General features: G+C 39.9%; 1 protein-coding gene across 5 annotated transcripts in view; it reads right to left on the bottom strand.

The window, feature by feature from the left end:
* Window positions 1-7,873: 7,873 nt before the first annotated feature.
* PIK3C2G (phosphatidylinositol-4-phosphate 3-kinase catalytic subunit type 2 gamma) overlaps window positions 7,874-26,953 on the bottom strand; it is a 440,932-nt gene continuing 421,852 nt past the window's right edge. For all 5 annotated transcript variants that reach the window (XM_070453682.1, XM_070453686.1, XM_070453683.1 and 2 more), the window contains 2 exons: window positions 19,083-19,208; window positions 7,874-8,389 (listed from right to left, as the gene is read on the bottom strand). In XM_070453682.1, the coding sequence (XP_070309783.1) occupies window positions 8,237-8,389; window positions 19,083-19,208 (279 nt within the window). In that variant the 3' untranslated portion in view covers window positions 7,874-8,236. The remainder of the gene's footprint in view (window positions 8,390-19,082; window positions 19,209-26,953) is intronic.

Here is a 26,953-nt window from a genome sequence, read left to right as displayed (position 1 = left end):
GACTCACTGGAAAAGACCCTGATGCTGGGAGGGGTTGGGGGCAGGAGGAGAAGGGGACAACAGAGAATGAGATGGCTGGATGGCATCACCGACTCGATGGACATGAGTTTGTGTAAACTCCGGGGGTTGGTGATGGACAGGGAGGCCTGGCGTGCTGCAATTCATGGGGTCGCAACGAGTCAGACATGACTGAGCGACTGAACTGACTGACTGACTGAATATGTCAATCATGGTAGCTCTTCAATAATCCATTTCTTTTTGGGAATCAAGTCCTGATCTTGAGCTGTATTTGCTAGAAATGAGTCTGTTACCATAACCGCTTAATTGTTTGATATCAGTAACCATGTCATATCTGTGATCCTCAGTTTCTTTTAGCCTGCTCATTTTGAGATGTTGTAGTTTTATGTGGAAGTTTCTCAGGGATTCTGAAGATGACAATGGAGAGGTCAGGGTTCATTGGATGGGCAGTCGTCCAGTGCTTCCAGTCCCTCACATCCAGGTAACTTAAAAATCCGCCCCTCCCTGTAAACAGTGTGTATGTATACATTACATTCAAGTGTGTATGTATATATTACATTCAAGAATTCATTTGAGTGGAAAGTTTACGCTATGAGACTTTTGAATGTTATTAGTTTCTAAAACTATAATAATCTCTCCCTTCCCCATCTCATTGGGCTTCCCTAATAGCTCAGTTGGTAAAGAATCTGCCTGCAATGCAGGAGACCCCAGTTCAGTTCCTAGGTCAGGAAAATTCACTGGAGAAGGGATAGGCTACCCACGACAGTATTCTTGGGCTTCCCTTTTGAATCAGCTGATAAAGAATCCCCCTGCAATGTGTGAGACCTGGGTTTGACCCCTAGGTTGGAAAGATGCCCTGGAGAATGGAAAGGCTACCCACTGCAGTATTCTGGCCTCGAGAATTCCATGGACTGTATAGCCCATGAAGTCACAAAGAGTTGGGCACGACTGAGCAGCTTTCACTTCCCCATTTCATTAGACTTCTTGTAAAAGGCAAATAAAATACAAATATAAAAAGGCTAAAAGAGCTGTAAAACATGATATGAATGAGAGTTAAGACTAGGAGCCATGTTTTTCTCTTTCACTGGTGTGTCATTCAGTCATTTGTTCAGGCATTTAATTTATAAAGACTTTCTAAGCATCTACTACATGCCAGGTTTTTGTAGGGGCTAGAACAGCAAAACAAATGAAGACTCAATGTTAGATTCATTTGTTAGAGCTGCCATAAAAAATGACACCAACTTGGTGACTTAAACAACAGAAATGTTTGTCTCACACTTCTGGGAGATAGAAGCCTGAAACTAAGGGGTTGGCAGGGTTGATTCCTTCTGACAATCTGTTCCACGAAAGTCTCCTAGCTCAGGTAGTTTGTTGGTATTCCCTGGCTTATATGTGCATCATTCCAACCTCTATTTCATGTTTTCATATGGTGTTCTCTCTGGTTGCGGGTCCCTGTCCAGATTTCTTCCTTTTATAAGGACGCCAGTCTTATTGGATAACAGGCCCACTCTACTCTAGGATGACCTCTTCTTAGCTAGTTACATCTGCAGTGACGCCATTTCCGAAGAAGTTGCATTTTGAGGTTCCTGGTGGTTACTGTGCTTTGTTGTGCTCAGTTGTGTCCAACTCTACTGTGACCCCATAGACTGTAACCCTCCAGGCTCCTCTGTCCATGGGATTTCCCAGGCAAGAATACTGGAGTGGTTGCCATTTCCTTCTCCAAGAGATCTTTCCAAACCAGGGATCGAACCCACATTTCCTGCATTGGCAGGCAGGTTCTATATCACTAAGCTACCTGGGAAGCCCTTCTGGTGGTCAGTTCAGTTCAGTTCAGTTCAGTCGCTCAGTCGTGTCTGACTCTTTGCGACCCCATGAATCACAGCATGCCAGCCCTCCCTGTCCATCACCAACCCCCGGAGTTTACACAAACTCATGTCCATCGAGTCGGTGATGTCATCCAGCCATCTCATCCTCTGTCGTCCCCTTCTCCTCCTGCCCCCAACCCCTCCCAGCATCAGGGTCTTTTCCAATGAGTCAACTCTTTGCATGAGGTGGCCAAAGTATTGGAGTTTCAGCTTCAGCATCAGTCCTTCCAATGAACACCCAGGATTGACCTCCTTTAGGATGGACTGGTTGGATCTCCTGGCAGTCCAAGGGACTCTCAAGAGTCCTCTCCAACACCACAGTTCAAAAGCATCAGTTCTTCGGTGCTCAGCTTTCTTCACAGTCCAACTCTCACATTCATACATGACCACTGGAAAAACCATGGCCTTGACTAGACTGACCTTTGTTGGCAAAGTAATATCTCTGCTTTTTAGTATGCTATCTAGGTTGGTCATAACTTTCTTTCCAAGGAGTAAGCGTCTTTTAATTTCATGGCTGCAGTCACCATCTGCACTGATTTTGGAGCCCCCAAAAATAGTCTGACACTGTTTCCACTGTTTCCCCCATCTATTTCTCATGAAGTGATGGGACCAGATGCCATGATTTTAGTTTTCTGAATGTTGAGCTTTAAGCCAACTTTTTCACTCTCCTCTTTCACTTTCATCAAGAGGCTTTTTAGTTCCTCTTCACTTTCTGCCATAAGGGTGGTGTCATTCTGGTAGTTAGGGCTTATCAATTTTGAGGGGACACAATTCAGTCCATAAAATTTACATAACATCTATCTAAATATAAAAGTTATAAATAAAACCAAGAAGTCATTAAATACAACATGCCTTGTTTTCCTTTATAAACACCTGAAAAGACAGCTTTTAATTGAGAATTCTTGGATGTCTTAGAGATCTGTGTTGGATTATGGTGACCTGAAAAGGACTGGCTCCTCTCCTGGAACTGGTTCTCCTTCTGTATGTCCTGCTTTTGCCTCCCGGCTCCCTCCTGTGCTATCGGTGGCCTCATGCACATTTGTGGACCCTTCAGCTGGTACATTTAAGCTGCATCCATATACACTGTAAGCAGCCTGCTCTTGGCCACCACTGGAGCCTAGCCACCCTGATGTTGTGTCTGACTTTACGTGAATGGACCCTTAGAAGGCCTGCAAAGGCTGTTTGGGCAGGGAATTCTGGAGTCATATGTACCTAGAATTTGGTCTAGAATGAGGCTGTGGGTATAGGTGAGTCATATACTCACCATAGGTTTATGGTGAGGGCACCAGAGCAAGGATTCTTCTTGCCTGGGTCTATAGCTGTACTGTCAGTGAACAAGACTTCTTGAGAGTCTTGTGTTTTAGTGAAAAGATACAAAACATAAATAATAAACAAAATAAATAAGTAAATTGTATAGAATGTTCAAAGGTGATAAGGATATAAGAAAAAAAGTAGAGCCGAGTGGGAAGGATCTGGTGTGTATTTGAGTACAGAGCAGGTTTCAGTATGACACAGACAGGTCGAGATGGAAACATATGACCAAGACTTGAAAGAGGTGAGAGAACAGGTAGGTAGATATATGGGACAAAAACACATTTTGGAAGAAAGGAGCTGCATGATAAATATTCCAGGGAAGAAGCATATGCCTAGAACACTCAGGGAATGGAAAGGAGGCCAGTGTTTCTTGAGTGTGTTGAGCATAGGAGGATGTAATGGGAGTTAAAATCACAGAGATGACCAATGGGAGGTCAGATCACAGCAGGCTTTTGAGGTTATTTTGAAGGTTTGTGCTTTTACTCTGAGATGAGAAGGCTCTGCAGAGTTTTGAGCAGAACAACAGGGTGGCTCCAATTGCTGTGTTGAGAATACGCTGTAGGGACACTTCCCTGTAGCTCAAATAGTAGAGAATCTGCTTGCAATGCAGGAGACCTGGGTTTGATTCCTGGGTTGAGAAGACCCTCTGGAGAAGGAAATGTCAACCCACACCAGTATTCTTGCCTGGAGAATCCCAAGGACAGAGGATCCTGGCAGGCTACAGTCCATGGGGTTGCAAAGAGTCTGACAAGACTGAGCAACTAGAACTATTACTATTACTATAAGGGTGGGCAGGGTAAACACAGAAACTAAGGAGACAGTTTAGAAGAAGGCAATTGTAGTAATTTGGGACAAAGTTGATAGGATTGCCTTGAACAGGAGAGGAAACAGATGGAGAGGGGTAAGTGGTTGGATCTGGGAAACGTTGACTATACTTGGTGTGTCCATTCCTCCTATTCACCTTGTTGTGATTCCTTCTTCTTATCTCCAGTTGTTGAAATTTTCTACTAGTCTTCAGATTATTCTCACTTACAGTTACTCTGTTGTTGTTCAGTAGCTAAATTGTATCCTACATGGACTGCAGCGTGCCAGGCTCCTGTGTCCTCAACAGTTGCCCAGAGTTTGTGCAAGTTCATGTCCACTGAGTGGCTGTCTTTACAAATAACTGAGCTGCTTTGTAATTGGTTGTTATTTTGGTGTGCCTGTGGGAGGAAGTGAATTCAGAGTCTTCCTACTCCACCATCCTGGCCATTCTTTGGGCTGGAGTTGTAAAACTGGGAATACATAAGAGATGAGGGTTCAATTCCTGGGTTGGGAAGAGCCCCTGGAGGAGGATGTGGCAAACCACTCCAGTATTCTTACCTAGAGAATCCTATGGACAGAGGATTCCTATAGGCAGTGGGCTACAGTTCATGGGTCACAAAGAGTCAGACATGACTGAAGCAACTTAGCATGCATGTAGCATATGATATTTAAAGCCATCAAAATAGATGACATCACTAGGGAGTGGAAGTTGATGGAGAAGAGGACCAAGGACTGGGCCCTGGACACTTTAACACTGGAGACTATGGAGATGCTCCTGCATGGAAGACCGAGAAGGAGGGACCAATGTTATAGAAGGAAAGCACAAGGGGGTGTTGTGTTCTGGAAGCCAAAGGAATAGCTTTGAGAAAGGGGGTTATTGCCTGTGTATTTCAATGCTGCCAATAGGTAATTTTGGATCAGGGTTGGAAACTGACCTTTGGATTTAGCTATGTGGAGGTCAGTAGGTACCATGAAAAAAGCAGTTTTGTTGAAGTGTTTGGGACAAGCATCTCCTTGGAATGGTCTGAGAGAAAATGAGAAGAGAAAAACTGGAGGCAGAGATTAGAGACAACCACTTTGAAGAGTTCTGCTGCAGAAAAGAGCCAGTCAATTAGATGTGTATTTGGAAGGAAGACAGAAGTGCTGAGATATTTTTTTTAAGGATGGTTGTTCCATCATGTAACCATGTATATTGAAGAGCATTATCTAGAAGAGAATAAAGAAATGATGCTTTTGCATAGAGGAGAATTCCAGTACTGTTTGTGTGTAGGCAAGAGGTGATTTTTCAGTTGCTCAGTCATGTCTGACTCTTTGTGACCCCATGGACTGCAGCACGCCAGGCTTCCCTGTCCTCCATCATCTCCCAGCGTGCTCAGACTCATGTCCATTGAGTCAGTGGTGCCATCCAATCATCTTGTGCTCTGTCATCCCCTTCTCCTCCTGCCTTCTATCTTTCCTAGCATCAGAGTCTTTTTCAATGAGTTGACTCTCTGCATCAGGTAGTCAAAGTATTGGAGCTTCAGCTTCAGCATCAGTCTTCCAATGAATATTCAGGGTTGATTCCTTTAGGACTGACTGGGTTGGTCTCCTTGCAGTCCAAGGGACTCTCAAGAGTCTCTTTTAATACCACAGTTCAAAAGCATCAGTTCTTTGGTGCTCAGCCTTCTTTATAGTCTAACTCTCACATCCATACATGACTACTGGAAAGACTGTAGCTTTGACTAGATAGACTTTTGTTGTCAAAGTAATGTCTTTGCTTTTTAATACACTGTCTAGGTTTTTCATAGCTTTTCTTCCAAGGAGCCAGCATTTTTTAATTTCATGGCTGCAGTCACTGTCCACAGTGTTTTTGGAGCCTAAGAAAACAAAGTCTTTCACTGTTTCCAGTGTTTCCCCGTCTATATGCCATGAAGTGGTGGGATGAGATGCCATGATCTTTGTTTTTGAATGTTGAATTTTAGGCCAGCTTTTTCACTTTTTCACTCTCTTCTTCTACCCTTGTCAAGAGGCTCTTTGGTTCCTTTTCACTTTCTGCCATTAGGATGGTGTCATCTGCATATCTGAGATTTGATATTTCTCCCAGCAATCTTGATTCCAGCTTGTGATTTGTCCAGCTCAACATTTCACATGATGTACTCTGCATATAAGTTAAATAAATAGGGTGACAATATACAGCTTTGACGTATTCCTCCCCAATTTGGAGCTAATCTGTTGTTCCAGGTTTGGTCCTAACTGTTTCTTGACCTGCATACAGGTTTCTCAGGAGGCAGATAAGGTAGTCTGATATTCCCATCTCTAAGAATTTCTTACAGTTTGTTGTGATCCACACAGTCAACGGCTTTAGCATAGTCAATGAAACAGAAGTAGATGTCTTTCTGGAATACTGTTGCTTTTTCTATGACCCAAGAGCTTCCCAGGTGGCACTATTGGTAAAGAACCACTTGCCAATACGTGAGCTAAGGGGACCTGGAGTCAAATGTACAAGCTGAGAGACTGGTTTTGGGTAGGAGCTGGGGTTGTTTTTCAGTGATAATAAGTAGAAAGGTAGAACGTAGACTGTGCTGAGTGGGTAGATGCGCTAGTGAACTGATTCCAGTTTCTAAGTGAAGTAGGAAACAGTCATCAACTGAGAGTGAGGATTATGGTAGAGGGTTCTGGGGTTTTATCAGAGAGAAGGATATGGAATCACTCTATTAGAAAGGTAGAGGAAATAGACCTGAAACACACAGTCACTGCCCAGAGCATTATGGCTGACTTGACTCACATGATCACGTGTTCAGAGCAAAACCATATCAGCCCACACTAGGAACACATATATTTTCAATGAATAAATGTACAGTCTTTTACATGTTTATGCCTATCACTGTATAAAAAGAGCTTAAATTGCTTTTTTAATACACACACAGGAGAACTCTGAGTAAAGCAAGGGTTTTAATAATTTAATTGGTGGAAATTTTTAAAAAACAATTTAATTCTCTTAAAAAATATGATAAAGTGCCTTGATTTGTACCTTGATTTGCAGGTGGAAATCTGCAGGATTTTTAAAAAATTACTTTATGGCTGCACTGGGTCTTTGTTGCTGTGTAGGGGCTTTCTCTGAAATTTGCAGTAAGCGGGGGTTACTCTCTGGTGGTGGTGCATGGGCTTCTTACTGCGATGGCTTCTCTTGTTGTGGCGCACAGCCCTAGGGCTGCCAGGCTCCCTAGTAAGGCACTAGGGTTTAGTTTCCCTGTGGCATGTGGGATGTGCGTTCCCTGACCAGGGATCAAACCCATGTCCCCGGCACTGCAAGGCAGATCCTTTATGACTGAATCACCAAGGAAGTCCCTCCAGGATTGTTTACTCAGGTCACGATGGGTATGAAAGTGGACTCAAAAGTAAGAAAACTTTTTGTTGTACAGAGAAGAGGTTTTGATCAGAGAGGAGAGTTTCAGAGTTTGAGATCTTTGAATTAAGGCACAACAAAGTTTAAAATGTGATAATGCCTCTGATTGGCTGAAATCCAGTGATGATGAGTACTGAAGAGGGTGAAAGCTACAAAAATTCTTCCAAAAATTGGATTTAAGAATTTCAGGCATTTATGCTTGGTTTTTCTGTTAGAAAATAACTATAGTATTCTGCCAGAGCTTACTAATGCCTTCAATAAATATAAGATTACAAGTGGATGTGTAGGTATATGTACTTAATTCAAATTTTTTTCCCCAATTATTTTTATTAGTTTGAGGCTAATTACTTTACAATATTGTAGTGGTTTTCGCCATACACTGACATGAATCAGCCATGGATTTACATGTGTTCCCCATCCTGAACCCCCCTCCCACTTCCCTCCCCATCCCATCCCTCTGGGTTTTAAAAACCTGTTTCAGATATACTTCGGTATTGAAGTGATGAGATTTATTTGCTTGTCTTTTTTGAAAACTACATTAAAAGTATTGCTTTTAACTATAGGCACATAATTATAAAGTGAACGCGGATTTGATTTAAAAGATACACTAAAATGTCCTTTTATTATTTTACATACTGAATTTACACAATCAATTGGAGAAATGTTCTAAGAAAACAATGAAATACACATAGAGAATAAGTAACTAAAAACATTGATTCTGATTTCTTTTCTCTGTGTCCTTAATATACCACACTACCTTTGATTAACAAAAGTTCTGATCTTGTGATAGAGAGGCCCCAAAGTGAAAAAAGTGTGAGTAGTTAATGAAACTGTATGTTTAAAGCAATGCTCAAATTATACTGTTACCTAGTGGATACCATTTTTCTTCATTGAGCGTGACACTGCAGAGTTGGATGTTAATTGCTCCTACAAACGTGGTTTTGCTCTTTACAATAAGCATTAAGACATGTCCTTGGAGCTCTGTGACTTCATCATATACTACCTGAAAAGGGAGAGAATTTTGAAAATATAAATCAGATATGCTTAAATGCATCTTTTAAAAATATTGCTTTAAACAAAATAATTATTATTTTGGAATGGACAGGTTAATGTTGTTATAATCTTTCATTTCTAACTCTTAATTCTGAAGACCTAAATCTTCTGCTAACATGAAGGAGTTTAATGACAAAGTATTTCTTAAGAAGCTTAAAATTTACTCTGATTCCATTAATAATTGTCTATCCCAAATTTAATAAGACTGCAAATCATTCTCTAGGAAGAAATTTAAATACTTACCACCTTTTAACTGTCCTTGAATTTATGTGCAGCATGGAGCCTTGAGCACTATTTTCTTTGTTGAAGGCTAATGAGGAAATCAGACCAATCTCCATGATTTCCTTTTGTTAATTTAATGTAGTCCAACAATAGTTCCTTCTCCATGTGAAGCAGTCATACTATGGTTACTTTAATTTATTTAAAATTGTTTAATTTTTAGTTATGAAAATATATGCTCATTAAGTAAAATATGGGGATGAAACAGAAATGAATATAAAAGAAAGGAGATTTTTATATTTCTACCATTAGGAGATAATTATAGTTAACATTTTGATGTGCTTTTTGTTTTCTATATATAATCACTTTTCAGACTCTGAGCTATAATTATGCTGTGTGTACAGTTTTGTGTGTTTCTTCCTTTCGTTTACTAGTCATGTAACTATTTTTAAGGAGAGAGAACTATTCAACTGCGATTTATAATATCCAAGAAGTAAGTCACAGGCATTATCACTAGGTGCCTGCAGTGGTAAAAAGAAACTTTAAAAAGTACAGGATCAAGAAGTTAGTTATACATCATAAAAGGAGGAGATTGCTGTGTATAAACCCAACGTGGTTGCCAAGGAAACTCCTTTTAACACATTTAGAGGAGTTTCATATGATGCTACAAATGTGCTTGCTTTCTATAGTGAAGCTACAAGATAGGAAGAAGTGCTTTCTGTATATGCAAAGAAGAATCAGAGGAAACAAGTTGAGAGGAAAACCTTGAATCTTCTAGGAAGCCTGCTCAGTGTGTATGGATGTGATTTCTGGCCATCTTAAGTTATCAATGAAATTCCACTAAAGATGAATCTGCTAGCTGCTCCGAACAGTGATTTACTTATCAAAAAAATAATAATTCAATTAGGGGACATGAGATACAATACAGGATGTTGATCCAGTCTATAGTATTTCTTGTGACAGCTCCTGGCTACCTACTCTTCTAGTATCTTGCTCCCATTCCAGGCAGGAGATTACCTTTTAAATTCTTGTGCGTGCATGCCAAGTCACTTCAGCTGTGTCCGACTCTTTGCGACCCCATGGACTGTAGCCTGCCAGACTCCTCTGTCCATGGGATTCTCAGGGCAGAACTGCTTATTCAAGTTATTCCACTTAATTTCTTGAGTTCCCCTGGCTAGTAAAGGATTTTAAGGGATGCCTTAAAAGTTTCAAAGTCTTACCAACGTAATTCATCTTTAATGGCAAAGAGAAGTCTAACATGGACTCTGAATCACTCTTATCTCCTGAACACTTATCTTTCCAGGACTTCAGAGTAAGCTCCTTTTCCTCTTCTCTATGGTGGTTATTTTGAACTATCTAAATTATCCTCCATTTCCCTCCCCACAACACATTCGGCAGATACACTCAATTCCTATTTTACAGAGGAAATAGACGAAGGGGTCCTCAAAGTGTATAAAGAAAAATGGAATAGCCCTGACCTTTAGGCCTTTGGAAAATCTGGTTTCAGAACACTGGGAATCTTATAAATTAGTGCTAAAAATGTAACTTTCTAAGAAACATATCAATGATACGTATTTATTTAAATCTGTTGTCAACTATAGTTCTTCCTGCACTTACAATGGGGTTACATCCTGATGGGCTTATAAACCCAAGGTAAACTGAACAGGTGGCACTGGTGGTAGAACGTGCCTGCCCATGCTGGAGACAAAAGAGACCCAGGTTGGATCCCTCGGTTGGGACGATCCCCTGGAGGAGGGCATGGCAACCCACTCCAGTATTCTTGCCTGGGGAAATTCCATGGACAGTGGGGCCTAGCGGGCTACTGTCCATGAGGTTGCAGAGTTGGAGATAACTGAGCGTCGCGTACTTAACCCATCAAATATCATAGCTTAGCCTTATCTACCTTAAGTGCATTCAGGACACTTACATCAGCCCACAGTTAGGCAAAATCATCTAACACAAAGCCTCTTCTATAACAAAGTGTGTATATCTCATGTAATTTATTGAGTATAGTACTGAAAGTGAAAAGCGGAATGGCTGGCTGGGTACAGAATGGCTGTGAGAGTATTGATTGTTTACTCTCATGACTGAGAGCTGTGGCTCGCTGCCACTGCCCAGCATCAGGAGAGAATATTCTACCGCGTACTGATAACCTGGGAGAAGATCAGAATTTGAAGTACAGGTTCTACTGAATGCATACCGCTTTTGTAGCACTGTAAGTTCAAAAAATTTCAGGTTGAACCATCTCAAGTTGGGGTCATCTGAATGCACTTTCTTATTTGAATATGGTGATAATATTTACCTTTTAGCATTGTGAGGAAGAATAAAATGAGAGAATGAATATAATAAGCCTTGGTGCAGAACCTGGTACATAGTAAACACTAATGAATTATAACCAAAAAAGATCCATCAAATACACAAAAAAAGAACAGTCATTTCTTGGTATTTTTGCCTTGAAAAGTGAAACTGTTAGTTGCTCAGTCATGGCTGACTCTTTGTGACCCCATGGACTGTAGCCCACCAGGCTTCTCTGTCCATGGAATTCTCCAGGCAAGAATACTGGAGTGGGGGTGATCCCCTTCTCCAGGGGATCTTCCCAACCAGGGATCAAACCTGGGTCTCCCTCATTGCAGGCAGATTCTATACCAGCTGAGCCACCAGGGAAGCCCATTTTACCTTAGCTGACTGGAAATAACAGTGATAGACAAAACTGAATCTCCAGCTATTTAGCAAGCTGAATTTCTCTAATACACGATGCTAGGAATTAATTGCCTTCCTGGTTAAAATACAAACATTTGCACTCCAAAGTTAAATTGTATCTAGTTGATACAATGCATATGCTGTGTAAATAGTGGCTGGTAGGCAACCAATTCAAACTTGCTTTCTAGAACTTGGGAAGTTTTTTCCGAGTGTTTTTTGATATGTGGTTGATTGAGCCGATGACCACAGAGCCTGTGGCCACAGAGAGCCAACGTACGTGTTTTCTGAGGAGCCTGGTAATTATCACATGGCATTGACCTTGTATTTAACGTCTCCCGTTCGCTTCCTGAGGGCTGCTACATCAGGGACTTTAGGATTTCTCAAACTGCCAAAGCCAGGCAGAGGTCTGGGGAGTGGGAGAGAATGAGTTCACTCCCCTTCTTATGTAAACCTCTTAGCGGAATTCAAAGGGAATATCATATTGCATCACTTCAAAACGCTTTTCAGGAAAAGTTCTTTCAGGTGTTATTCACAAGCCTCTGTCTCCCTAATCCTCGGACCTGAGAGAGGCCGGGTCAGGATGACTGCCAAGTGTCCCTTCAGCATCCACCTCTCAGACACTAAAGCTCTGACACAAGGCCGAGTGTATCACCTTGATGCTCTCCAGAGTGGCTCCCAACAGGACTGCCTGCCGCCTTCCTGAAAACCTTTCTCACCTACAGAGCCCTGCGGTGGACACGACTGGGCTCAGGACGGGGTGGGGCTGGTGGTCAGAGTGCCCCCAGAACTGCCCTCCACGTCTCCCAGAAGCAGAGTGGGCTGCTAACTCCACTGCCACTGACCTTTCTACCCTGCTATCTTTGTTATCTGGTTAAGAGCCATCATTTTTTTAATGACTCATTAGAAATATAGATTCAATTTTAAAAATGAATTATATTGTTATAGTCCATGTATTTTGCACATTGTATTCCTTTTTTTTAATTGAAGTATAACTGATTTATAGTGTTGTGCCACTCTCTGAAGTGACTCATTTATACATATACAGACATTCTTTTTTATATTCTTTCCCATTCTGGTTATGACAGGATATTGATATGCTACACAGTAAGGCCTTGTGGTTTATCCATCCTGTATATAGTAACTGACATTATATTCCTTTCTTAGACATTATCCTACTATAAAGTATAGAGGCGATATTAGAAAGGACAGAATAAGAATGTTCTATGTAGTTTATGTGCCTTAAAATATTCAGCATTGGCATGAATATCTAGCATAGAATGAGGTGTGTGGTATACTCAGTAAGCAATGGTTATTGTTGTCTGTAACATCCTCTCATTCCATACTCATAAAGTAATGACAATTCTGTTTGTAGAGGAAGACCCCGAGGCCTTGAGGTAGATATGTTGATCAGGGCTCGGTAACTACATTTCAAGTCCAGAAGTGCCTGATTCCAGAGCTCTGACTGACCCCATTAAACTTTCTGTTGTCCCTCCCTTGCTCACCCCCAGAGTTCTGGCTTTGAGCTCTCCCTTTCACAGCCCTGCCTCTTCACTCCACGCAGCAGCCTTAAGCACAATTCAGTTTCCATACTATCGTCTTGCAATCATTCAAATACTCTTTAGAATTATTTACTAGAACTTGGTGTCAAATGACACAGTGAATGCTTGCACATAAGTTAATAGATATTAAATTACCCTAAACAGTGTTCTTCTACTTGATGTAACAGTGTCACACTTACACATTCAGTGTTTGTCAGAAGGCAGTAAAGACCTGACACATGCCTATGGGTAAAAAGTACTACAAACTGAAATTAAAAGAGCTGTGCATTTTTGGTTCTGTTTATATTAAGGCAGAATACATATTAAATCATTTGGTGATAAGTCTCAAAGAATATAGTCATCTGTGTACATCTCTAGTATTACACACTAATTATTCATTGCATTGAAGAAAAAAGTGCTTATTTTTTAAATAACGTTATGGATGAAGTAAAGCAATTAGAATATATGTATATATCATCTATGATGTGCAATGGTTACATGTTATAAAACACTTTCAAGAAAAATAGCTTTTACATAATGAAGCATAAGAAAAAAATCCATAGTTTATGTAAATGGGAGGATGTGTGTAGGTTATATGCAAATATGCCATTTTATAGAAAGAACTTGGGCACCCGAGAATTTTGGTACGCTCGGGAGTCCTGGAGCTAACCTCCCCTGCAGATATGAAGGGATGAGGATGTCTGTATAAGGTGTTGCTAAGAAGCACAGAACTAATAGAGGGGACTTGGCACAGAGATGGGGGCCTACATCATAGCTGAAGGGGAAAGAAAGTAAAACCACAGTTAAAACCAGTGCCCTTTATGGGGGTATTTCTTAGAAATATTCTTGTATTGATACAGACACAGCATAATGGGAGAAAAATTAAAATACTGTAGTCTTACATGCTTACTGAATAAAGCAGGTAACAAATTAATAGGTAAAATATGATCCCATTTTTGTTAGAGAAGGTGTCTGTTGAGAGAAAGAGACATAATTCAGAAAGAATACTTGTTAAAATATTAACAAGGGCTCCTTAAAAAGATAGTGTAGTCTTTTTCTTCTCATGGCTTTCTAAATTCAACCACTGCCCTGCCAAATTTGTTTATATGATGATCGTTACTATTAAGGCAGTCATTTACCTGTACATGAATTCATCTTCCTGCTCATTTGGATTATGTATAAGTTGGAGTTTGCTATGCATAGACTTATGGGCTTCCCAGGTGGTGCTGGGAGAAGGCAATGGCACCCCACTCCAGTACTCTTGCCTGGAAAATCCCATGGACGGAGGAGCCTAGTAGGCTGTGGTTCATGGGGTCGCTAAGAGTCGGACCGACTGATCGTCTTCACTTTCACTTTTCACTTTCATGCATTGGAGAAGGCAGTGGCAACCCACTCTAGTGTTCTTGCCTGGAGAATCCCAGGGACGGGGGATCCTGGTGGGCTGCCGTCTATGGGGTCGCACAGAGTTGGACACGACTGAAGTGACTTAGCAGCAGCAGCAGCAGGTAGTGCTAGTGATAAAGAATCCACCTGCCAATGCAGGAGGCTTACGAGATGTGGGTTCCATCCCTGGGTCAAGAAGATGCCCTGGAGGAGGGCATGGCAACCCACTCCAGTATCCTTGCCTGTAGAATCCCATGGACAGAAGAGCCTGGCAGGCTACGGCCCATAGGGTTGCAAACAGTTGGACGCAACTGAGCATGTACATATATCTCTAGTGGTTGACATCATGGCAAATCAAAAAACGTTAAAGTATCTTTCCTTACTAAATTATACATGTAGTTGAATATATATAAATGTTTTCTAGTTTTACATTTTTCCACATACACAAGAAGTGTCACTTATGGAATTACCCCAAATATTTAATTCCACAAATCTTTTCAGAAGTAGCTAAGTTTCAGAGATACCAAGAAAGATAAGACTTTTCCCTTGTCCTCAAGAAGTTTTCAGTGTACTAAAAGAAAAAAATAACTGTGTAGGACTGAACAAGAGATGGTAAGTGTGGTGTAAGAGTCACAGAGGAAAGAGTGGTTCACAGAGTCCATATTTGAGGGGAACCCCAAAGTTGGCAGAGAAGGGCAGGAGGGCAGACGGCCTCATGAGCTCAGTCACAGAGCTCACAGGGATTATTCAGGGAATGACAAGCTGTCTGATGTGACTGGAGAATATGACTAAGTAAGGGGCAATGGAAGGCATGAGCAAGCAAATGTTCCTGACTTCTTTTTGTCAAAGGTGAAAAAGACATTAAACGTAGCAAGAATTGCTTTTTCAATGGATGGTACTGAAATAATTGGCATTCATAGGCAAAAAAAAGTGAACCTTAACCTAAACCTCACACTTTATTCAAAAGTCAACTCAAAATGATTATAATGGACTTAGGTGTAAAATATAAAATTTTAAAATATTTAGAAAAAATACAGGAGAAAATCTTTAGGAAGTGGTAGGTGAAGAGTTCTTAGAATTGCCAGCAAATATGCAGTGTATAAAAGAAAAACAATTGATGAATCAGACCTCATGAAGATTAAAAACTTTTACTTGTGAAAGACCCTGAGAAAAGGATGGAAGGTCAAGCTACAGACTGGGAGAAAATATTTGCAAACCACATACCTGACAAAGGTTATTGATAATATATAAAGAACCTCAAAAATCAATAGTAAACGTAAGTAAAAATGCAGACTCTCTAATTAGAAAATGTACAAAGACACAAAGACATATTTCACCAAAGAAGATATGCAGATGGTAAATAAGCACATGAAAAGAAATTGAAAGTGAAGTTGCTCAGTCGTGTCTGACTCTTTGCAACCCCATGGACTATAGCCTACAGTGCTCCTCCATCCATGGGATTTTCCAGGCAAGAGTACTGGAGTGGGTTGCCATTTCCTTCTCCACATTAGCTACTAGATACATGCAAATTAAAACCACAGTGAGCTATCACTTATTACCTTTCAAATGAACTAAAATTAAAAATAGTGATATTTTTATTTGATAAAATAAAAATGATACCAAATGTTGGCAGAGATGCAGCGAAACTAGCACAACTATTGCATTGGGAGTGTAAAATCATGTAGAAAAAGAATATGACAATTTCTTGAAAAACTATATATGGCATTATCATAATACCCCAATAATTACATCTTGAGCATCTCTCTAGAGAAATTACAACTTATATTTACATAAAAATCTATACATAAGTGTTCAGAATAGCTTTGTACTGCAGTAGCCCCCAGCCAGAAACAACCCAAATGTCCTTTAATTGGTAAACAGTTAAACTTTCCTACCTCCCTGCCATGACTGCTACTCAGCAGTGAAAACAAACTATTGCTACACGCAGCTACTTGGATGGATCTCTCATGAGATGTATAGTAAAAGAAAAAAGCCAACCTCAAAATGTTACAGACTGTATGATTCCATTTACATAATATTTGAAATGACAAAATTCTAGACGTAGTGAATGTATTAAGAGTTGGGCATGGAGTGTTAGAGTGGGAAGATTGTGGCTTTAATAGGATAGCACCAGCATTTTGATGGAATGGCCTATACCTTGATTGATTGTGGTGATCACACAAACCTATATATGTGATGTAAATGCATGGAACTAAATACACACATACATAAGAACACGTGTAAAGTGAGAAATCCTAATAAGGTCAGTGGATTGTACCAATGTTAATTTCCTGATTATAATATTGTCGATAGACAGGCAAAGTGTTACCATTTTAGGAAAAGTGGTTGAAGGGTATTTGAATTCTCTCTATATTATTTCTTCCAACTGCTTGTGAATCTACAATTATCTCAAAACAAAAAATTTTTTTAAAGATATATAAGGATGATATTGCTCCAGAGACAACTTTGGAAAATTACTGATTCAAATTTGAAGGGCTGTGAATGCCACACTTTGGATTTTGGATATTATCCAGTAGGTAGTAAGGAACATTTGGAAAAAGTTATGTAGGAGAGTAATAAAAATGAGTAGCTTTTGCCACTTTAGATAGAGATTTGAATGATTTAACTGAAAAGTACAAGATGGGCAGATAGAAAGCTATTATATTAGCCAAAGTTATGAGGCCTTTCACCAGAGAAACAGTGATGGGACACAGAGGTGAAGACGGATTGAAGAGGCAGATGACTGCTCAAGTAAAACTGACAAAACTTAGGGATTAACTGGACTTGTGAGTGAGGAAGACAGTGATGTCATTAGTATCTTCCCAGATGACAGTGGAGGGAAACCTGGTTTAAGAGGGCCTAGGAGGCATCCTGAAGGGGCTCTTTCTTTTTTAACTGGAGTATGATTGCTTTGGGCTTTCCTGGTGGCTCAGAGAGTCCTGTGGCATCTTCGTCTCTGTCTCGGGTCACTTGCTGTTAGAGAGGCCAGCACCATGTCCTAAAGAACATCAAGCACACATGCGGCTAACACCCGAGACCCCCTCCAACAGCCAGAGAAGTGAGGCTAGGTGAGCATCTGATGCAGCCCCAGTCAGTCCCTGGATCAGGAAGATCCCCTGGAGAGAGGAATGGCTATCCACTCCAGTACTCCTGCCTGGAGAATTCCATGGACAGAGGAGCCTGGCGGGCTTCAGTCCATGGAGTTGCAAAGAGTCAGTCACAACTGAGTCACTAACACTTAACTTGCTTTTGTAATTGCTTTACAATGATGTGTTGCTTTCTGCTGTACAATGTGAATTCATCTATAAGTATACATATATTCCCTTCATCTTCAGCTTCCCTCCCACCCTCCCTGACATCTCAGGGGCTTTTCAATAATCAGGTAAAAGTACAGGTTTAAAGGGCTTCCCCGGTGGCTCAGTGATAAAGAGTCTGCCTTCCATCTGGAGACCTGGGTTCAATCCCTGGGTTGGGAAGATCCCCTGGAGGAGGGCATGGCAAATGACTCCAGAATTCTTTCCTGGAGAATCCCCATGGACAGAACAGCCTGGTGGGCTACAGTCCAATGGGTCACAAAGAGTCGGACACGACTGAGCATGCAAACACAGGTTTAAAGCTTAGGAAAGAAGCCAGAGTTTGAGGAAATAATTGAGATGCAACCTTCAAGTAGGTAATAAATGAAAATCTGTAGATCCATAAGATCATTTTGAGTGTATATATCAAGAAGAGATGAGGTCACATCATGGAACTCCAGTAAATAAATATTTTCAGGGGAAGAATGGCAATGAAGGAAAATGAGAGCGTGATTAGAGAAAACAGAAGGGAATTAAGAAAGGGCAGAACTCAAGAAGCAAAAGGGAGGTGTCAAGAAAGAGGAAGCAGTTAAGTTAATAGAGTTGCTGTCTAACTGCTCAGCAGAGGACAGCCCGATGGATCACTGGACTGAACAATTAGGAGTCTTCTGGTGCCCTTTGAACAAAGCAGCATTGGTCAAGGTAGAATCCATGTTGCAAAGGATTAAAGGGTGAGAAGGAAGCGAGGAACAGAGAGCAGGAAATATGCCAAGTTTGCTAAAGTGTGGAGGTGATAGCAAGAGGAAAAAAAAAATTTGATGCTTTAGAAAGGCTGAGTTGAAGCCCCTTTTTTTTCCTTAAGACTTCAGAGTTGAGGAACTGGAAAGGTAGGCAAAAATCAAGTGATCAAGGTACAGAGGAGATGGGAAAGGATGGAATCAAGAGAAAAATGTAGGGTTTGGTGAGAAAGAATGAGAGGATTGGATGTTCAGATTGTATACTACAAAGGAATTGGAGAGCTATATATAATATAAATTAACTTTAATATAATGTGTGCTTTGTACTTGTTTATTTTTTCATAATTTTTGCTTTGTACTTGTTTATTTTTTCAGTTTTTCTAAGGAGATTTTATAACGTTTGTTGCTGTACAATAGATTAGACTTTGATAAAGTTATCAGGTAAGGAAAACGAGGGAAAGAAAAGCCTATTAGAGAAAATAAGATTGAGTCAAGGATAATGTTAGGAGGCAAAACAAATGCCATAAAGTCTTGGGCTCTTGCTGTAAGCTAGCCACAATTTGAAAATTGGTTCATAAGCACTTTGAAAGCTGTATTTTCCTATTCCTATAGCATCAAGAACAGTGAGTGGCACACAGTGGCTATTTTGGGAAACATCTTCCCTTTATGAAATAATGCTGCCAATTACTACAGATTTTCCATATTTCGTTGTGAAGCTGAAAAATGGTAAGAAAAAATACAAAGTGATGGGACAAGAGATGAATCATACTTACAATCTCATTGTAAGTGGGGTCGGTACATTTTGGAACAGATTTTGTTTTCCTCCTCCGGGCTTCACTGGGATACGGTAAAAGATAAAATTCAACATGTGCACTGGGCGCGGAGCCATCTGGGAGATGCTGCAAAGGAAAATGGTTATAAATATTAATGTGCATGGCTATCAAAGCAAACAAATACACGGGTACTAAACATCTAGACCAAAGACAGGATCAAGATTTATTACAGTCCCTGTTTACCAGAAAAGAAGAGAACAATCAAAAGAAATACATCACAGCTCAAAAGGAATCCCAAAATACAGTTTAAAGGAGTGAAACAGTCCATCTTAAATTAAGCCCCGTGTCAGAGAGCTACATTTAAAACTCCAGTAAGTATGAGTTACTTCAGTTTTTTGTAGTAAAAATGAAATTTGCATTTTTGACCGAAATGGTCAAGAGATGACTATAATCCACTGGCTGAGGGCCCAAGTGCCTCAGGGGACCATGCACCACTTGAAAATAAAAAAAAGAAAAAAATTCAAGTTTATCACCTAAAATAAGATGTAGAATTGAATGACATGTAAATGTGTATTGCATAATATCATATTTTCAGATAGAATTTAATTAAAATATCAATTAGACCTACTTACAAGATTTTAAGGTAGCTAAAATAATTTTATTATCTGAGTCAGGGGTCCCCAACCTCTGCGATCTAATGCCTGATGATCTGCGGTAGAGCTGATGTAATAATGACAGAAATAAAGTCCGCAATAAATGTAATGTGCACAAATCATCCTGAAACCATCCCCCACTCCAGTCCGTGGAAAAATTGTCCTCCACAAAACCAGTCCTTGGTGCCAAAAATGTTGGGGAGCACTGATCTAAATTATCCTAAAATATATTGGATGATCCTTTCAAAATTGTCTTCTGTGGCACTCCCAAAGTTGCATGAGTTCCGGCCTGATCGGTGGATCAATGATGCTAAATCTATAGCTCTCTGGATCCCCTCTCTCTAGCTTAGCCCAACAGCCTTCCTCCCCCTGAACTTCCCCAACTGGCTTCAGAATGTCTCCCTTTTTCAACCTTTCTTCTTATAAATATTTTTATTTCTTAATAAATTTGAAGACACAGTATACTCTTAAAAGTTTGGAAACAACTGTACTTCAGAGAAATGGGTTTTATCTTTGTGGCCAAATGGAAAGAAAATTGTACGACAAGCTATGCATATCTCGCTTGATAAAATGAGAAATGTTTGTGTAATTTACATTTAAAGTGGATGATTTGAAAGTCACAATTGAGGAGTTTAAGTGCTTATCTTGGTGAATACATCCTAACTACTAAATCAGTAGTTTTCAACAAATTCTGTGAATGACAATGACATTCACACACGAACATCCAGTGCCATCCCCAAGGTCATTAGCTTGAATTTTATATCGTTCTTTGACACTTAGAAAAGCATATTGGAAAGTAAGGAGAGTAAGGAAATATGATATACATTATTATAGGACTAACTTCTGTTCTAATTTACATAGTAAAAAATCTTGTCATTAGGAGAATCTGGGTCTTTATTATTATTCACAAATTAGATAAAATATATCTGAACACATGCACATGTCAAAATGATAAGATCTTCAAAACTGCTGCTTTGGATGGTGCTCAAGATACCCTGCTCCACTCAAAACCCTCCCCCAGGAGGAGCTCTGAAATTTGTCATTGACACAATGGAAATTTCTGTGACACAGAAAAACATTGCTATTAATATTTGAGAGAGCTGATTTTGTGTGTGTGTGAAAGAGGAGAGAGAGAGAGGCATGAAGGCAGTAAAGTGTTTCTGCTCTGTGTAATTGTCTCTCTTTTCTACCACTGGGCTTGAGCATTCCATACCTATAATCACTGTATGTGTCATCTTAGACATGGTGGTGACATCTTAGAGTTGTGGTTCTGGGAGAGGCTTTTTGGTTGCAGTGTGGGCCCCCAAATTTCTCAGCCATGTGACTCATTGGAAAAGACCCTACTGCTGGGAAGGATTGGGGGCAGGAAGAGAAGGGGACGACAGAGGATAAGATGGCTGGATGGCATCACCAACTCGATGGACATGGGTTTGTGTAGACTCCAGGAGTTGGTGATGGACAGGAAGGCCTGGCATGCTATGATTCATGGGGTCACAAAGAGTTGGACACAACTCAGCGACTGAACTGAACTGTGGCTTTTGGTAGATAACTTCTCTGTGGATCAGTTTCTTAACGTCTTAAATGGGGCTAAAGGTGGCGTTGATCTCAAAGTATTCAAAAGATTAAATAAAATAAACCATGTAATGTAAGTATGCTGCTGCTGCTGCTAAGTCACTTCAGTTGTATCCGACTCTGTAACCCCACAGACAGCAGCCCACCAGGCTCCCCCATCCCTGGGATTCTCCAGGCAAGAACACTGGAGTGGGTTGCCATTTCCTTCTCCAGTGCATGAAAAATGCAAAGTCAAAGTGAAGACACGCAGTCGTGTCCAACTCTTAGCGACCCCATGGACTGCAGCCTACCAGGCTCCTCCGTCCATGGGATTTTCTAGGCAAGAGTACTGGAGTGGGTTGCCATTGCCTTCTCTGAATGTGAGTATAGTGCCTGAAATAGAGTAAGATCCAATAAATGCTTCCTACTATTTTTATTTTCTATAATTTGAATAAGAATACACTATATGCACGACTGAGCAACTGAACTGAACTGAACGGATATGCACTGATTGGACTAGATGGCCCTAAAGTACTCTGATATTTGAGAGCAGGATTTCTCAACATTTTCACTATTGGCATTTGGGGCCAAGTGAGTCTTTGTTGTAGGGGGGTGTTGTGTGCCCTGAGGATACTTTAACAGCATCACTGACCTCTACCTACCAGGCTGCAGCAGGATGGTATCATCCTCCTAGTTGTGACAGCAAAGATGACCCCAGACATTGTTAAATGACCCTCGGGGGGCAAAGCTGACCCCGGTTGAGAACCACTGATATTGATGACTCTCAAATTGGAATCTGTAATTCAGCCTTCAGATTCCAGTCTAGTGACCTATGAAGAGCTCTACAAGTCAGTTATACTCTAACCAAAATCCATCTTCACTTTCCTCACTACTCCAAAATTGATTTTTTTTCAGCCTGTTGAAATTGTATTAAATGATACAGTTTCATTTCTCCAATATCTCCCTTGTCACTGATTTTCAAATCCCGGTATGTACCAAGATCAACATCCTCCCTTTTTGCCTTAGTTCATTTGCCACCATAGATCTTTATTCCCTAACTTACCATTAGATTTTTTTTTTCCATTTATTTTTATTAGTTGGAGGCTAATTACTTTACATCATTACAGTAGTTTTTGTCATACATTGAAATGAATTAGCCATGGATTTACATGTATTCCCCATCCCGGTCCCCCCTCCCACCTCCCTCTCCACCCGATCCCTCTGGGTCTTCCCAGTGCACCAGGCCCGAGCACTTGTCTCATGCACCCAACCTGGGCTGGTGATCTGTTTCACCCTTGATAATATACATGTTTCAATGCAGAGCGAAGTAAGCCAGAAAGATAAAGACCATTACAGTATACTAACACATATATATGGAATATAGAAAGATGGTAACGATACCATTAGATTTTAATTACTTTTTTGTGTCCTGGTCTTCCCACTTCATTCCCTCATTTATTCTGTTTATCACTGTTGTATTTAACCTTCCTGGAAACTGTTTTGACTGTGTCACTTTGCTTCTCAGAATGTTTCAAGGATTCCCCGCTGAGGGATAAGCTCCCAATCACGGAACAGAAAAAGTATTTTGTACACAAGCTTTCACCAGGCATTTACTAATTAAGGGTTTGGGCTTCTGTTTCCAATTAGTGTCTTCGAGAAGATCCTTGAATATCTTATTGTTTTCAGAATAATAGAACAATTTAAGTCAGAGATGCATTTGATCTGAGCAGCAGAGTTAGTCTGTCCTTAGGAGCTGTAAATGCAGACATGGATTTCTCAAGTCTTTAAGAGAATCCTTTTTTCCACTTAATGAATACGCCTAGAATGCAGGAGACCCTGGTTTGATTCCTGGATAGGGATAGGCCACTCACTCCAGTATTTTTGGCTTCCTTTGTGGCTCAGCTGGTAAAGAATCCACCTGCAATGTGGGAAACCTGGGCTCCATCCCTGGATTGGGAAGATCTCCTGGAGCAGGGAAAGGCTACCCACTCCAATATTCTGGCCTGGAGAATTCCATGGACTGTAAAGTCCATGGAGTCGCAAAGAATTGGACGTGACTGAGCGACTGAACAACATAGCTGATTCACTTGGTTGTTCAGCAAAGACTAACACAATACTGTAAAGAAACTATATCCCAATTAAAAAATGAGAGGAAAAAGCTGACTGCAGGGTAAAGTAAATGTATCTTGGGGTCTGCTTCCAAGGTCTGTCCTAGGGTTTACACTGAACCCAGAGCTATATGAAGGGATCTCTCTGCTAGAACTGATATTTTCATGCACACCACTGCATCAGGAATGTATCTGTTAAGGTCTGTTATGTTCAGTATCTTAATGTAGCTGCTCAATAGGCTACATCCCGACCCAGGGATGGAACCCAGGTCTCCCACATTGCAGGCAGATTCTTTACCGTCTGAACAGTATCTTAATGCTTCACTTCAAAAACATTGACTTTATCTCATCTCTCAGATCCTGTTAGACAATTAGATCCTTATGACCCTTTCTTACTCCTGTTTTTGCTCCAACTGGAGCTAGACTGTATTTGTAACATAACTACTTGCACTCTGTCTCAGAATGAATTCTTGGTCACCATTCTTCTTGGAGACTTGATCTCTAATTGCTGTCCTTTTCTTGAGACCTTGTTTACTCTTCTGTGATAGTCCTCTCAACCCTCCGGACTTCACTAACTCATTAAAAATCTCCTTGACAATAAGCACAGCAGGTTATTTAAGTCTGCTTCTAGGAGCTAATGATTATCCAACAATTTCTTGGGGGCCTAATAGATGGCGGAGTGTGAACTAAAGTCATATTTTTGCACTACATTCCTGTGCCCTCTCGCAACCACCAATAAGTTTTCGTCTCCATGTCCTGGAGTACATGAAAGAAAGAGGAAAAGGTAGATTCAGTTTAAATGAAGGAGTGCCTTATGGGGGACTTTGTGTGGGGGCAGGGGGATGGCCCCACATTAGCAGCAAGCACTCCCTGCAGAGGAAATAAATATGTCTCACACGTATTTACTATTTTTTTCAAATATATGTATGTGCTTTTGTTAACACAATTTTGTTATTTAAAAGCACTGCTGCATTTATAGTAGTTTTAAACATTTTTTGTATTTTTTTAGATATATCAGATAGCAAAAGGGTTTCAATGGCATCTGAGAAATCAAAAACATTTTTGCTTGTCTAAAAAGAGGCTCCTCTAGTTGAAAAGATTAGAAACAAAAGTCTTAGGATATTCTTAGCTTTCACTGGTGGAAGAGCCTTCCTTCTCAACTGAAAAGTGAAATATAGGGGATTCTTAGCTTGGTTATTATTTTAAATTAGAAATATATATATATATATATAAACATATATATTAGTAAATCTTTATTCACAATGTGTGTTTAGTTGCTCAGTCATGTCCGCTTCTTTGCAACCCCATGGACAGAAGCCTGCCGGGCTCCTCTGTCCACGGGATTCTCCAGGCAAGAATACTGGAGTGGGTTGCCATGCCCTCCTCCAGGGGATCTTCCCAACCCAGGGATAGAACCCAGGTCTCCGACATTGCAGGCAGATTCTTTACCCCTGAGTCACCAGGGAAGCCCTTATTCACAATGCTGACTTCTAAATAATGCTGTTAATAGTTGTGTGAGTGTGCAGCGTTGCTTTGGTCATGTCTGACTCTGTGACTCCATGGACTGTAGCCCATCAGGCTCCTCTGTCCATGGGATTCTCCAGGCAAGAACGCTGGAGTGGTTTGCCATGCCCTTCTCCAGGGGATCTTCCCTACCCAGGGATCGAACCCAGGTCTCCCACATTGCAGGCGGATTCTTTACCATCTGAGCCGCCAGGGAAGCCCAGTGCCACCTAGGTAGCCCTGTTAATAGTTAACTGTGCCAAATTTCTGTCTTCATTTCTTGCCTTAGGTTGCACACAGTGTTTCAAATAGTTTTCAATGTTACTTTTGTATTTTTTGTGATCAGTGAATGAAAGTATCTTGAAAATATAATTTATCAAAATTGAAAAAAATAGTAAGCATTAGTATGTTGGTATAAAAAGAAAACAAAATATAAACTGTAAAGTAAATAAAACCATCTTCACATTGTAGGGTATGCCAGCAACTCTTCATATGAGTGCATGAAAAAGACTTTTATCTTTCATACACAGTAATAATAATAAGAGCTACCACACAGTGAATGTTTAATTTATTTAAAGCACTCTCTTAAAATAATCGTTGAGCTAGTATTGTCTTTATTTTATTCAAGAGGTTTCAATGTAAAGCCTATGCTTTTGTCTACTACCCTGTAAGGTCTCTCTGAAAAGAATGTAAAGAAAACTGACAGATTCAAATTAAGAGCACTTCTAGATCAAATTTTCTTAGTTATGTGATGAAGGTACATGGTTTAAAAATATCAGACACTTTGGAAATGTCTGTAGATTAATTCAAAGTTTAATTGTATTTAATAGGTTATTATCTTTTTGATGAATAATTTATGAGAATTTTCCACCAAGTTTTTTTTTTTAACTTAAATGTTTCCAATCATAGGGTAATATAGGCATTGGTAGAAATCAACTGATGATGATTAAAGCAAGATAGGACTATCAAAACCTGAGGTCTATGCCAGAAACAAAACAATGTAATAAAAAAGCATTTCCCTCATTTATGTGCCTGCCAAATGGCAATTTTGAAACTCAGGCTGGCCATCATGAAGAGGGTGTTTTTATAAAATGACAATGTACATTAAAATTACAGGAGTACAATAAAAATGCTTGTGATGTATGGTTTGCTGTTTGCCTCAAAGAAATGGTGGAATGGCTTTTCCAGTCTTTGTGTTAATTTGTATAAAATGGGATGATTTCAGGTCTTCGTGAATTCAATTAGGATGGTCTTCTGCTTCATATCACATCAATTTAAGCCTTTAATAGAACTTATCATCAATAGGTGAGTTCCAATAATTTTTAAAAAAAATCAAGCTACCATATGTCTAGCACTTTGGATGTTCTGAGAGAGGACACAGAAAAGTGATCAAAATAGTTTCTGCCTCCAAGGCAAAAACAAACTCATTGGCATGATCATCTTGTATCATATATATATATCATATATATGTATCATATATTTAATATATATAATATTATATATATATATATATTAATCCTCTACTTAATATAGTTAGCGACCAGACAGAAGTCACAGTCTAGTAGATAGAAATTCTTTTCTGACTCAGTACATATGGGTTGAATTGCTTCTAAAAGTTCAGAATTCTAACTAGGGCTCCAGACTTTCACTGAAGTATCTTGTGAAGCTTGAAAAGTTTTTCCATTTCTCAGTCTTAATAACATGTTACAAGTAAGCCATTAAATCTCATTTGCTTTTTACAGTCTACTCAATAGAAAATACTGAAGAACTGTTTGAGTTAACTGGTAATTAAAAAAAATTTTTTTTTACAGTTGCATTGAACCACTGTAGATGATTTCCAATTTCCAAAGCCTTAGCTTCTATCCACAGTGCTGAGAAAAGTAAATACAAGTAAGAGACAGACTATGTTTTGTTAGTGATTCCTGAGGAATTGTGATGAACAGATAAATACTGGAAGGTTAGCTTTATGATGTTATATTTGATAGGATGGGAGAAAAGGATGAACTATAAAAAGCAGAAACTAGTAATTTAGAGATAAAATGTAACAGTTTTTTTA

The sequence above is a fragment of the Odocoileus virginianus genome, chromosome 23 (assembly GCF_023699985.2).
Source record: "Odocoileus virginianus isolate 20LAN1187 ecotype Illinois chromosome 23, Ovbor_1.2, whole genome shotgun sequence".
NCBI classification, from domain to species: Eukaryota; Metazoa; Chordata; class Mammalia; order Artiodactyla; family Cervidae; genus Odocoileus; species Odocoileus virginianus.
The sequence above is the reverse complement of the archived record's forward strand: the minus strand, read 5'-3'. Positions and strand labels throughout refer to the sequence as shown.